Genomic DNA, 13,763 nt, shown 5'->3' on the forward strand with positions numbered 1-13,763 from the left:
TTAAAGCACTAACGTCATCTTGCTAGGGAGAACTTGATTCCTTTCGCCCAGGCTGGCGGTCCATTCCATTTCCATCCACGCAGCCTCTTGTAGGATGGATGGACGTCCATTTAGTCCCACCTGAGATGGAATGGATGGAAATGGACGCTAAGAGTGGGCCCGTGGAATGGATGGACGTGGAAATGGAAATGCGTGGACGCTATAAAGGTACAGTACACGTGATCCTCCCACCCGTTGCCTCCCGGGCCTCCGCAAAGCTCGTTTCAGCTAACAGATCAGTCCCTGGCACCTTTGCAACCTCAAGGAGCTTCTCCGTGCTCTTAATATAACCTCCGCAATGCCATGATCTCACCGTCTGTGTCATCCCGATCATACTAGCGTCCAGCCTGGCACGATCGTCTCGAACCATTCGACCGCATGTTGAGAAGAGTCTCTCAACATCAGCAGACATAGGAAGGACAGAGAGCACATCGAGAGCCATTTGTGACAGACGTGGATACTCTTCTCGTCTCTCATACCAATGGCTAATAGGATCTAGGATATTCTGGTCGGACTTGTGGACGTCACGGAACCAATCGCTGTATTCGTCGCCAACAGCATGTGTAGAACTGCTAGCCGCATCCTCGGCTTGCAACAAGGTAGTCATCAATGAAGGTGTTTGTAATAGAGTCGGGCCTGACCATATTCTCCACGATACTCGTCAAAGGGATTCCGATATATGCGCCGCTTCTTCGTGGCTGGCTAGTTGCGTTCTCGATCTCGAGAGATAATTCGCGGCTCGTAGTGAGACCAGTATAGTTCTTCTACAAGGGACTTTGCAGTTTGGATCCAGTCTGGGCGGTCCGCCCACACGTCCTCGAAATATCCCCAACGATACGCTGGGTTAAGTGCAATGGCGCCATAATAAACCGGCGTCTCGTCAAGCCGCGAGTAGTACTTGTCAAGCTTTTTCCAACAGAGGTTAATGTAAACCTTGAAGTGCTCGGAATCGGGATATCGATGGGCAGCAGCCTTATATACCTCCATTTTGCCAAGGAGGTATTCATAGCCTAGCAGGGTATCCCACGGACATCCATATGCCCCAACGTATCCTTCTGTTGAATGTTGGAGGGTTCACCCTCAACTTCAGGATTAAGGTTCAGAATTAAGGTTTGACGCCCTAAACTTAGATCGTAGGACTTTCATCTAGGACTTTCTAGGACTCAAGTCCTAGAAGGAACCAGTCAAAGATATAAGGTCTCAATGGTCCTTCGATTGCGAAAGAATCAAGAAATATACACGATTCACCTTAATATCTGACACCTTCCTTCCGCTTGCGCTGCTGACCGTCGCCTTCAAGAGTAATCAAGACGTGCTCGAAGTGTTGAAGGACCACGTTAAATAAGGAAATAATAGCCCAGTCCTTCTCCTCGAGTTTATTCTCGTCCCTAAGGCAGAGCGGCATCTCGCTGCTTGACTTCTTTCCCCTCAATACCAACCCCTCCCACTCGCTCTTCTGCGCATACCAAAGGTCCTCGAGGAAGTCTTTCAGGTGAAGGGCACGCCGAATCATATAAAGGGTGGAAAGCCAACGGGTAACCACATCAATGATAACATCTAGAGGTTTCTTCGCTCGAACCACCGGATCGTCAGACTTGCTGTACGCGGTAAGCTGAAGAGACCGGAGGAGATTGGTAAGCGAGTCTGAGCGGTGGATCCAGAAGATGAGGTTATAAAGTTTCCCAACTGGTCCTTTTCGTCGCCATAGCTCGTGGGCCTTCGCGTCAAGGGTCTCGTTCCCTTGGATATCATCCTCGAAGGCCTCGGAATTATGGCCAAAAAGAAGTGCTTTAACGGCGAGATTGAGGATATGGCCAAAGCAGCGCAATCGCCGAGTTTTACCCTTGAAACCGATCGCTTTCCCAATTTCTTCCATCGCCGTGTCGCTATTGCTGGCGTTATCAAGTGTGAAATATCCCACCTTATGGGTTATGCCGTAGCTTCGAAGGACCTCGACCACGTGGGTGGCGATATTGTCCCCAGAATGGCGGTCAACAAGCTCAGGAAGGCCAAGCACAAGCTTTCCTGGCTGGCCAAGGGCGTTGAGAAAGTAGCAACAGATTCCATACAAAGCGTGGCGATTATTGGACCTTCAACCATCGAACGCAATATGAAGTAACCCTGGAGCTGTCGCTAATGCTCGCTTGATCTCAGCCTTGTTTTCCTCGTATACCTGAAGAATACGCCTACAGACGGTATTGTGGGTAATATGCGCTTCGGTTGTATTCACGAGTGGATTGAGATATTCGAAAGCGGCGCGGAGGTATGGATCTTCAGTCTGTCGGAAAGAAGAATTGCTGTTGATAATCCACGAGACTACCAAGCGCTGGAAGACTAACCGGTCAAAACGGCCAATGATCTGGTTTGCAATCTGCTGCTCTCGCGCATCACGGGTATTCAACTTCATCATCTCGGCGATATTCCTCGATGGTATCTTCTTTGCTTTGCTAGGCGGCTTCCGTCTTCCGGAAGGGTCACAGACCTTGTGGTCATTCCAGGGATGGATCTCCGCGTTCTGCGTACCACTCGAGGCCGCCGAATGAGGGTTTGGCCTGCGACTGTCAACACAGACCTTGCAAACCCATCGCCGCTTTGTATCGTCATCGCTCTTCTCGATATCGTAGCCGAATTGCCATATCCACGACGATATAGACGCACAGCGCTGGGATTGCGTGTAGCCAGGGAAGTCTTTCCAAGGGAAGAGGTCCCACGAGGTCTTCTTATCCCCTTGGTCTGGCGGCTCGAGCGCCATAGAGCTGACAATTCGACTCTCAGCCATTCTACGCGGTACAGAATGCAGTTGCATGGAGACGCTCGAACGCGGTACCGTGACGCGAAATGTCCACGACCCCATGGCTGTTATGTTCTGTTTAAAGATACCTTAATTTGTATGTGAAAATGCCTGGTATATAGGTACTTGCGATCTCTACCGACCATGACCAAGTTAGTCCTCCCTGAATTACAGGGTATTCTGGGGACTAGGCTAGGAACCCCCTACCAGTCCATACCCCTGCTTCCATTTCCACCTAACCATTCCACGGAGCCCTGGCGTGGATGGATGGATTATGTAACGGCAGCTCCATGGAGTGGATGAAAATGGATGCACGGACCATCCATTTCCACGCCATGGATACGTGGACAGTGGACGTGGAATGGATCGCCAGCCTGGATGAGCGCTGCACAGCACAGCCTCTGGTAGACAGACCAGGCTTCAGCTGCTGAAGATGGGACGCTGAACACTTGGAGAATTTGACCTTCAAGCAGGACTGTCACAGGGACAAGCGAGGCTGGGAAAAGTGGCAAGGTGTAAGGACTGGAGAGGTTAAGGATGTTAAGGGTAAAATGTGGGGAGAACAATGTAACGAGATGGCCCTATGAGGCGTATCCTCCCGGGCGTAATAACTTCATTCATTTCGTTTAGGGCTGGGGTATTGGATGGGAAACGGGCAACGGGCAACGACCAATAAGAAAGCTTGGAAGACAGTTACAGCGATGGGACCGGATGTCAAGTGGGTTTCGTCAGCAAGATGGAATGTCGATGGAAACGTGTGGACATCGTCGGGTGTGAGTATTCCCCTCTAGAGCTTTTGACATAATGGATATGCTAACAAGGCTGGGGCAGGTTACTTCTGGCTTGGATCTAATCTTCGCCTTTATTGAAGAGATTTATGGCGCGACTTATGCGAAGGACCTTCAGGGGACGATTGAGTTCATGAGAATGGATGATGCGTGCGATGATCCTTTCGCTGAGGTGCATGACATTCCACCCAGTGGTGACTGTAGACTGGTAAAAGTGCATAGGAGCGAATATTATGTTCGGCCCGTCTATTCTAGATTATTCGCTAGTTCTTTCGTCAAGCCCATAACTCCCAAGTCTCAACCACGACTCCTTCAACACAAATTACGTCAGCTCTAGTGCGCTACTAGAAACATCAGACATCAGACGGCTTTCCTTCCTCCGCATTCTAATCATCTTGCGAACAGAACCCGCAGTATACATTGCAAATACAATGATACTGACAACAGCATAGGCAATGATCAGACCCGTAGAAGCACCTGATAACTGCAGACCAATCCCACCATTAACGATCCCAATTATCATCAAAGCCCGGCCGTACCAGAGATGGGCGTGGCTAACGGCGGTTCGTCGTTCGTATCTGAGGTAGTTCTTGTGATGCCACCATCCTAGGATTGGCTGTATAATCATGAGGATGCATACAATGGTGCCGAGCTGGACATGAGGTTCGGTGAACCACTAAACACGAGTTAGCAAGTATTGTCGTTCAAAGAACAATTGTTGGAATACATACGTCTCCGCCGCGGTCGGCAGCAATCTTGCCGACACCAAAGCCAGCCCACATGCCGATAAACATAATTATCTGCCATGAAGCATGAACAAGCCACTTCCCCAGCAACGGCATCAATAGGGAACCGATGGGAAATCCTAGTAGGAAAACGACGGACATAATGACACCATGAATCGTGCCAGTATGGTCCTCACCACCACCGCCACCGGCAACAGCGTCGTTGCTGGAGCCTGAGCTAGGCTGAGTATTCGACTTGTTGGTAAAAGGGTTGTTGTTCGAAGTTATGAATGCTTTTGAAAGGTCGACTGAGAAACCGTCGGTGCCGTCGTGCTCGTCGAAGTCAGCACTGACATCGGTCGTGTCCAAAGGACTACCAGTCCTCCAAGCACTGATCCAGTCACTAGACCCTTTCAAGTCCAAAGTACCTAGGTCACCACATTCTATATTTGCCACCATCGTTTTATTCGAGACGCCGCTTCCTTCAAGAAGCTTGACAGAACTCATGCGGCTATACTCAGGCATATTATGGCCATGCCCCTTTCTCGTGCTCAAGGTAACATTCCCAGAACCGTCTTGATAAACGACGAACATTGTAGAGCCGCTCATGCGGTCTCCGGTTCCGAGGGCGATCCATTGGTAATCGGTGGGAGCTTCGAGTCGTAGGAATAACGTGTCAGAGCTTGACGAGGCTGTTGAAGATGGCACGCCCCAGCTGTAACAAATCTTGCTAGAATCTCCATCGCAGTAGGACACTGGAGATGCTGATGTCTTTCCAGCGACTAGATAAGAAGGTTTATGAGATCCTGCCTAATGCTGCATTTTTTGAGCAGTCAGGGGGTCTTACTTAGCGCTAGAGCGCCAACAATGGCTTTTGTCGGGGTGAGCTTCATGTCAATGGATCATGAATGTCTCAACGGCTAATTGTGGCAATGAGTGACTAATGTGTTGAGAAGGTATACTGTGCTGATACTCGAGTAGAGCGTTCTAAAGATACTCGATAGACCATCATGAAACTCCTTTTGGATTTAACGCTCTTTAAGCTTCATTTTTCTGGCCAATTTGACTAACCAACAGTTAGCATACGTAATCCTCCTCAAAAGCCACTGCAAAAATAGCCCTGATCTAAAACCTCCGGGTTCTTTGCGCCAATCACAAGTCATGTAATTATGCTTACGCCTTTCCAGAATGTCGGGTGGCTGCACTTCCAGCCGAAAGTACGTCAGCCCTCCCTTTATCCCAAAATATTCAATCACCTAAAATGGCGGCCGACTACTACAGTAGGAGCATTTTAGGGTCGGATCATGCCCATGCACAGAGATCGTTGCCAAGAGATCCCCCAGTCTTGGCGTCAATGATCGGAAGTTGCTCCATTTTGAGCCTCTTGGTGGTATGCTAGAGGGAAAGACTTACGCGGCCTTGAAATTAATCATAGACTGGACAGGGAATTTTTAGAGACAGTGTCATGGTGTTGGATGCGCCACATGTTTCAGCAGAAATGGCTGCATTCGCGGCTCACCTTGTTTGCCGTACAACCGATATTTATCAGACCTCGGTTAGCTTTATGCATAAGTTCAACACCCAAAATTTACCATCGGGCTTTACATCCTGTCGAGAAGGTTAGTGCGAGAAATATGACGATACTTTTGTTTGTTGCTGACTAGCAAATTGCCCGCACTACGTGTCACTGCTATCATAGCCCCTTCTACATACATCTTACCCGTGGACTAAATGAACCTACTTTTCGATATCACCAGTTTAGAAGCCGGTGTATCAGAGCTAGTGGTGTTAGTTCAGCGGATATTGCCGTGAGTAAAATTCCCCCCCTTTACTTCGTGATCTGATGATGCATGAGGGTACAGTCACACACGTTATTTGATTGGCTGCCCAAAACTTGGTGTCGCACTGAGCGTGCTTAAAGAGTTAAAGTAAAATGTGTTGAGCAGCAGCAAAAATATGCTGATTTTTGTCTCAAGTTATCTCTTATGAATGAATGAATGAATTTATTCCGCCAGGGAGGATACGCCTCATAGGGCCCACGACATGTATGCGTTTTGCTCGTCTCTCGGGCCAAGAGTGGCGGAGTACTTTGCTACAATATTATCATTCGCTCCTCCGCTGGCGGTGTTGCGCACAATGCCACCTATGCCGACTAGTCCCGTTTCTCGCAGAGGCGCTCGTTGCGATGAGCACTTGTCTCATGTTGCTGGTCTCGGTCACGTCGTCACCTGTATCTACATATGCCGCTGCCTCCTTGTCTGAATCGTACTCCACCACCATGTGTCTATGCCACGGTGGTAGTGCATACGGCTCGATCGTTTCCATCCGTTCTATTGCGCCATCGTGGGCGAGTGCTAGTTTCGTCAACGGCGACATATACCTCCGTGTCTCCCTCACCCTAAGTGTCGCCAGCGGGTGCGCCTTCGGCAGTGTTTGCATGTTGACGTAGAGCCGTGTGCCGGCCTGCGCGTGGCGTTCACCGATGGGTAGAATACCAGCTTCAGCTTCCGCCACTGCCATCGAAACCGTCTTGAAGGCTCCTGTGATGGCTTGCACACCCATTTTCTGTGCCTCGTTCAGCCACCTGGTCTCCCTCCACCCGCGTCGGTGGGACCAAACGTTCGAAGCGTAGTATCGTCGGGGCCACCGTTGCTACAAACAACTGTCTCGCCGTCCGGGGCGTCAACATCTTCAGCCTTCGTAGACACATGGCCGCCCGAAGTCCCCGTGTAGCTGCTTCCTTTACGTGTTCCTCATACCGCAACTCCGAGTCCATCACTAGTCCTAGTATCTTGCCACTTTTCTTTGGGATGATCGCCTGGCCTTTGATCGTATACGGGCTTTCATCGGTGCGTTCGTGATGGCGCGTGAAGTGTATGATGACTGTCTTGTCCTCCTCAAATGTCGCCCCGCTTCGTCTTTGCCACTCCAGTGCTCTGTCGATGACGGCCTGGATGCCTACTCGGTTGGCTTCTGCTGTCGGACCCGTCACCCAGGCTGAGTAGTCATCGATAAAGGCGATTGATCCACCTTTTGCATCGATCTTGCATTGCACGAGGTCTGCGTTGAAGAAAAGGAACAGCACCGGTGACAGCGGCGACCCTTGCGGAAGCCCAGCCTGTGGCAGGTCCCGTCGCCCAGAGGTGTAGCCGTTTACCACGATCGTCACGGATCGATTGGAGCAGAAAGCGTCGATCCACTTTACTACCCCCTTGGGGATGCCTCTGGCTTCCAGTCTCTGCAGTAATCGATCCTTGAATACCCCGTTGTATGCTCCCTTCACGTCGAAGCTTATCAGGCTGAGCACCTTCCGGTTGCGCCACGCTTTGTAGATGTGCTCCTGAAGGAGCAGGAGAGCCTGGTCGGCCGATCGTTGCTTCCTTCCGCCAAAATGGTTGGTGGGTAGCAGTCCGAATGTCTCTACCGCGTACGAGATCCGGTCAGCCACGATTGCCTCTAGAATCTTGCCCAGAGTCGATAGAAGTGAGATCGGTCTCCATGACTTGGCTACCTTGTAGTTGTCCTTGCCTGGCTTCTTGAGCGGGATGATTTTCGCGCTCCTCCACTGGACCGGCAGCTCTCCGTCTCTCAGGGATGTCCGAAACAGATGCAACACCCGCTCTCCCACTACTGGCCAGAGCTGCTTCCACACCATCGCCTGCAGTCCATCTTCGCCTGGGGCTTTCCATGCCTTGGCCGCCATCACCTTCTCTTCCACCTCCTCTAGCGTCAACTCTGGCATCGCTACTTCTCGCTGCGCCGGCCGGCGCTCTTCATCCTCGATCACAGCCGGCAGAGGGGGGAAGAAGACGCTGAGAAGCTCCTCTGCCTGTTCTGCCTTGTCGCTCGTCGTCGTTCCATCTCTTCTCTTTAGAGGAGGTATTTTATCACCGCTCGGCTTCGAGCCAAACTTCGAGCTGCCCGTGGAACTCGTGGAGTCAAGAAACCATCCTGTACTTCATCTCAGCCTGACCAGGGTGCCTTTTTCTGCCTCCTGATCGCGTCGTGGTATTCCTGTGCCGCTTCTCTGGCCTTTTGCTCTAGGTCTGCTGCCTCTCGTCCTCGTCGCCGGCATGCCCTTGCCTGGTTGCGCCAATATGTGTACATCCGCCGCAGTCGGGTCAGGTCCGTCGTCCACCACCTCTTGGCATAAGGCGACGGCTTGACCCGTGGGACCAGGTCGTTGATCGCGTCCAGCACCACCGACATTAGCCTGTCCGTCTGAGCCTGCACTGTGCCGCCAAACGGCAACGCTTCCAGTTTCGTCCTCACCCTCTCCTTGATCTCTAACCAAGGTGCATTTTTGAATAGCAGTCTGTCGCTGGGCGTTCGTTCCGGCGGTGTTGTGTCAAACTCCGTTCGGATCGCCCGATGGTCCGATCCATGCTCTGTTGGATGTATCCCACAGCTCGTCATCTCGTCTGCCAGCTCCGTTGATGCCAGCACCAGGTCAATCGTGCTCGCTATACCCCCTGGGCCTTCCCACGTTTTCGTGCCTCGGGGCAGCAGGCCGTGAAGGCCATGTTCTCCCATCAGCTCTATGATCGGTCCAGCTTCGCCTTGCCTCCTTCCCGTCACTTCATCACCTCCCCATAGTGTGTCATGACGATTGAAATCCCCTACCAAGATCACGTCAGTTCTTCTGCCGGACCCATTGCGGAATTTTGCAATCGCCGTGTGCAGCTGTCCCATCGCCGCTTCGAGTGCCTGCTCGTTTCTCCCCTCTATATATACCGACACAACCAGCACGTCACGCTCAGGGAACCTGACGATCGCTGCCGTCAGGTCTGGTGACGGTATCGGGACCTGCTCTGCCTCCAAGTCCCTCCGTACCCAGAGCATGCTGCGGATCGGCCATCGCGACACACGCGGCTCACGCGTCTTGGTGGGGATCATCTTCGTCCAGTTGCTGTGGTGATTAGGCACCGTCATCACCTGTCCCTCGATTGTGCATGCCCATGGCTCTGCCACCGCCAGCGCTACATAGTCCTCAAGTTCTTTGTCATTCATCATGCTCAGATGCACCTTATCGTTCTTACGCACGTTCAGTTGGTACACTTGTAGCCTAGTGCTCATCTCCTCGCATTTGACGCAATCGACATGCTCGACGGAATGATTCGTGCCGTCCTCCGCATGACACGCACACTGGCTCTGCTGATTCGCATTGTCCATGGTGATGTCCTCGCTCCGCACATCTGCCGCATCTCTGCGCTTCTTTGCAGACGAATGCCTTGTGGCCTAGCCCCCAGCAATTGTAGCATTGCACCACCTCGGCTCTAGGCTCGAACATGCTAGTTCTCGCCGATTCGCCTGCGAGGTGAAAGTATTTGTCTTCCAAGAGCCGTCTTGCATCGCTTTCTTTCGTCACGTAAATCACCATCGATCCGTATGCCTTGCCGTTTCCCTTATCGCTAAGCCAGCTCATCCTAGCAATCGTCACTTCGTTCTCTTGGCCGAGTACTTCAGCAACGCCGGGAAGAAGGTTGTGGTTCGAGTCCAGGACCGCCGACCGGTTAGCCCCATTGATCTTGACCGGGTACAGCCGCTCTCTCAGGAGCTTTGCCCCCGGTATATTTGTTTCCAACACTGCTTGTCGAACCATGTGAAGTTCCGCCACGTTTCTACAGATTACCTTGATGATGTTGGCGTTCCTAGCCCCTCTAACCACCGCTGCGCATCTCCATCTCTCGCCCTCCTTTTTTGTCCTCACAGCGGCTTCGATAGCCTGTCGGACCTCTCCGATCTGCGCCTTGTTTCTGTCATCGTCGCCCACTCCGGAGATGTCTATCATGCAGAACAGATCCTCTCCAGGGGATGAAAGCGGCGGCGTAGGTGATGACACCACCTCGGGGCCTCTAACGCCGCCATTCTGCCCCTCTGTTGGCGACATACGAGCTATGTCTGCAAATGACTGCCTGGGGTTCGTCCGGGCGGAGCCGGCTACGGCGTGCTGCGCCGTGATGTCTAATTTCTCATGGATGCGTTTGAGCTCTTCGGAAGCCTGCACTTGCAGGGGCTCGATATCGCATGGGGCGTGCTGCTGCATTCGTTTGAGTTCGTCAACCTATTCCTGCATCAGCTTTCGTTCCTGTGCGGCTTGCGCCTGAATGCCTTGAATATCCTGTTGCAGCTGCCTAATCGCTTTCTCCTGGCCTTCGATCATTTGCTTGAGCGCCTGTTGCTCCTTTTTCCAGGCATTCCACAGAGTTTCAATGATTCTCTGGTGAGAAGTCGTGATTTCCTTCACGGTTTCCTGCTGCGCCTTCGCCATCTGTTTCATTGTTTCGTCGCGTACTTCGCGAATCAGGGCTTGCATTACTATCCCAACATTACCAGACAAGTTCTCCATTCCTTTCGCTGTTAGCTTTCGTGGCCGGTCTGATTTGCGCATGCTGGAATCCCGAGGGCAGGCGTCCTCAGAGGTCACAACGATGCTGTCCGCAACCGCGTCCATCGCGCCGTTTCGCGTCGCGTCGCGCCCCGCTTGATTTTCCAAACGGCTGCCTCCACAACGTTAAAGATTGTAAAGATTGTACATCTATCTGTGTGGGGTATTCCATCCCACAGGTTTTACTTTAAATCACCCAGCTTGATTACTAAGGGCTGTTGTTCCTGAGGCTCGTTGAGACCATGCCCGGCCTGCGACACTTATCTTGGGCAATTGTGTAGGCAGTTGGTATGCTGCCTGAAGTGTGTTTTGAGAAGTGTTATTTAGAGTCGATGATGGCCATAAGCTGATGCAAATCGCGCGCCCCTACCTCGTTAAATATGATACCCTAGCATAGTACCTTTCTGTCCCTGATTTGAGTTTGCGTGTGATGTGAGTAAAGTTTCATGGTCGCTGAGTCTGTTCTCCCGCCGCCGCTGGCTGTGAGTCATCATTCAGTATGCTAGGCTATAAATAGAAGCTCCCCCGCCTCTCTACCCCAAATCCGTTTCTCCAGATCCACAGCAGACGGAACAAGTCTCATTCCATACCAGACCATTACAGACCTGTCCCCGGCCCCAACACAATGTCTACTCAGGCTTCTCACGTCGTTCCAAGGACAAGCCTTCTGGGCCTTCCCTTGGAACTGCGCGAACAAATTTATTTCTACTACTTCAAGGCAGATGGTGGCTATATCTCAGATGGCGATAAGCTGGTTCAGGCCAGTGGCCAAGCAGCTAGCATGTCGCTTCGGTTGGCATGTCGCTTGATCGCCTGCGAGACTCGACATTTCCCTTTCACTCTCAACACAATCACCTTTTCGACTATTTACAGGCCGGATTGGAGGAAACAGGCTTCTACACTCAAACACATGGCCCATTATCATCTCGAACTCCTACGTGGCATGGTCCTTCGTCTCAGGCGACTTTTGACGCCCGACATGTACGAGGACCCCAGTTCTGAGTATTCCCAATACATACCAATCGTAAGGGAAGAAGTAGAAGAGTTCATCGATCGTGAGAGCCAACTGCCTCACATTTATGTGGACGCACGCATCATTGCTGAAGCACGGGAGTACAGGTATGGTGAAGGATTCAGAGTCGGGGTACCTAATATGAGACTGCGACTAGATGATAACACAGTCTCCCTCAAACGAACAAGGACCTACCTATTGCGACAACTTGCAGAGAAGCACCCCACAGAGTTTTCACAGGCCATTGAAGAAATCTTGCCGGGATGGAACGATTCACATTCAATTGCTGAGTTCTTCGGTCTGGGATTTGATCCATGGGCTATGCCCACTCGGTCTGAAGTCAAAAGCATGGTAGATCTAATGCAAATGACCAAGTATTGGGAGCGAGCAGATGCGTGGTATGAGTTGGGATTTGACATTCCAGGCTACACTGGCCCAAAATACCGATACAAACGGAAGTCTTGGTTCTCAGCCGCTGCTCAGGCAATCAGATTTCTCGGACAACTTTCTCACCAACAGCGCCTCTTGATATCTAAGCTTATACTTAAGGAAGACAGATATGCGGCTGCCTTTCCCGAGTCCCATATCATAGGCATGATTCCATATTGTCGAGAGAATCCGAAGCTCCATGTTGAGCACCGTATAAACCTTTGGCGAAATGTCCTTGCCAAAGGCGATGAGATCAGAATCCAGGGCGTTATGTTTGATGTTGAAGGTCCCCGTCAGGTTTATGACGATACTCCGGAGCTACCTCAAATTATGCCTAGGACTATCGGGAGTACCTTTACCGGCTTTATTATGCATACCTTGGAGGCCTTGAAAGAAGGACTGCCTTCCGAATCGTACTCCTTTATTCTGGGTGGCTATCCTGATCGGAATCGTGCAACGGAGCTCTTTTCCATATCTTTGAAGCCTTATGTCGCCTGGCTTACGGCTCATACGGATTGTGTCGCTTACAGGGTCATTGCCCCATCTAATCACAGTGACTATCCATTTACCTCTAGAAGCTCTGCCGAAGGTGTAACCCCCGTGAGCGAGAGAGCTTCTATTATTCAGTGTGATTTCACGCTTGACCAGCCCTGGGACTATGAAATGATTTACGACGAATCCGCAGCGGCCGAAGTCTCGACACTAGAGCGCTTGATGCTGTATGGTCCTCACGAAGAAATTGGGCCTGAAACCGTTGACGTTTCGACCCGCCTCCTTGATTGGGAAAAGATCCAGAGGGAAAATTATGAGATGGAAGAGCTTTCAGAGGGTGTTTTTGCAGAGAGTTACAACCGCCGTCACCGGACATGATCGAACGAGGTAGACTGCAGTCAGCGGCGCTTAGCCTTGCGTCGAAACGCTTGTAATGTCTTCTAGGTTATATTATGTGTCTATGCTCTTCATTTAAATGTAGTTCTTACTTAAGTTGACACTCTTCTTGGTAACCAGTTTGCATGATCAGCTTGTTGGCTCGACAGCTTGTCAAATTGCTGCTACGATGGCAACTATGCGTCCACGCCACACTGATGGTTCCCTTGATTCCTCTCTCAAACTGTACAATTAACGACGCTGTGCCATACTTTATCAATACATACAATCCCGTGCCAAAAGTCTGACAACACCAAGGGCGCCTACCCCACTTCGGTCCAGCATCACCAAATAACTCAATTACTTTAACAACAAGAATTATATAGTCAATGGCTTCTGAACAACGCAATTTTGGTACTGAAATAAGCGGGAATCGCCAAAGAAACCATGAATTTACTCCCGAGCAAAGAGCAGCCATGGTGGCTGAGATATATGCCGGCAAATCAATGAGACAGGCTGCAACCTCCTACTCAACGGATCCCGGGACGGTCTCCCAGACAGTTAAACGCTGGAAAGAACACCACAACAACGTCTCTAAACCACGTTCTGGGCGTCCATAGAAACTTAGCGCTCGGCAGATTATATCTATCCAGTCATTTGTTAAAAGAAATCGCTCAATTACGTGGAATGAAGCTTTATTGGAGCTTGGTGTTGAAGTGTCAGT

The 13,763-nt window shown here is 51.1% G+C and overlaps 3 protein-coding genes across 3 annotated transcripts; 2 read left to right on the forward strand and 1 right to left on the reverse strand.

The window, feature by feature from the left end:
* Window positions 1-3,940: 3,940 nt before the first annotated feature.
* Window positions 3,941-5,236, reverse strand: FOXG_06771 (uncharacterized protein; the record flags this gene model as incomplete). Its single annotated transcript, XM_018385426.1, has 3 exons — window positions 3,941-4,294; window positions 4,350-5,125; window positions 5,191-5,236. 3 exons carry the CDS (start codon window positions 5,234-5,236, stop codon window positions 3,941-3,943), a joined length of 1,176 nt encoding a protein of 391 aa, XP_018242778.1.
* Window positions 5,237-5,512: 276 nt separating this feature from the next.
* FOXG_19386 (uncharacterized protein) lies at window positions 5,513-5,798 on the forward strand (the record flags this gene model as incomplete). The annotated part of the gene is made up of 3 exons (XM_018399599.1): window positions 5,513-5,560; window positions 5,628-5,733; window positions 5,779-5,798. 3 exons carry the CDS (start codon window positions 5,513-5,515, stop codon window positions 5,796-5,798), a joined length of 174 nt encoding a protein of 57 aa, XP_018242779.1.
* Window positions 5,799-11,356: 5,558 nt separating this feature from the next.
* Window positions 11,357-13,042, forward strand: FOXG_06772 (uncharacterized protein; the record flags this gene model as incomplete). The annotated part of the gene is made up of 1 exon (XM_018385427.1): window positions 11,357-13,042. One exon carries the CDS (start codon window positions 11,357-11,359, stop codon window positions 13,040-13,042), a length of 1,686 nt encoding a protein of 561 aa, XP_018242780.1.
* Between the last annotated feature and the right edge of the window lie 721 nt (window positions 13,043-13,763).

Source organism: Fusarium oxysporum, chromosome 3, assembly GCF_000149955.1.
Source record: "Fusarium oxysporum f. sp. lycopersici 4287 chromosome 3, whole genome shotgun sequence".
Taxonomy (NCBI): domain Eukaryota; kingdom Fungi; phylum Ascomycota; class Sordariomycetes; order Hypocreales; family Nectriaceae; genus Fusarium; species Fusarium oxysporum.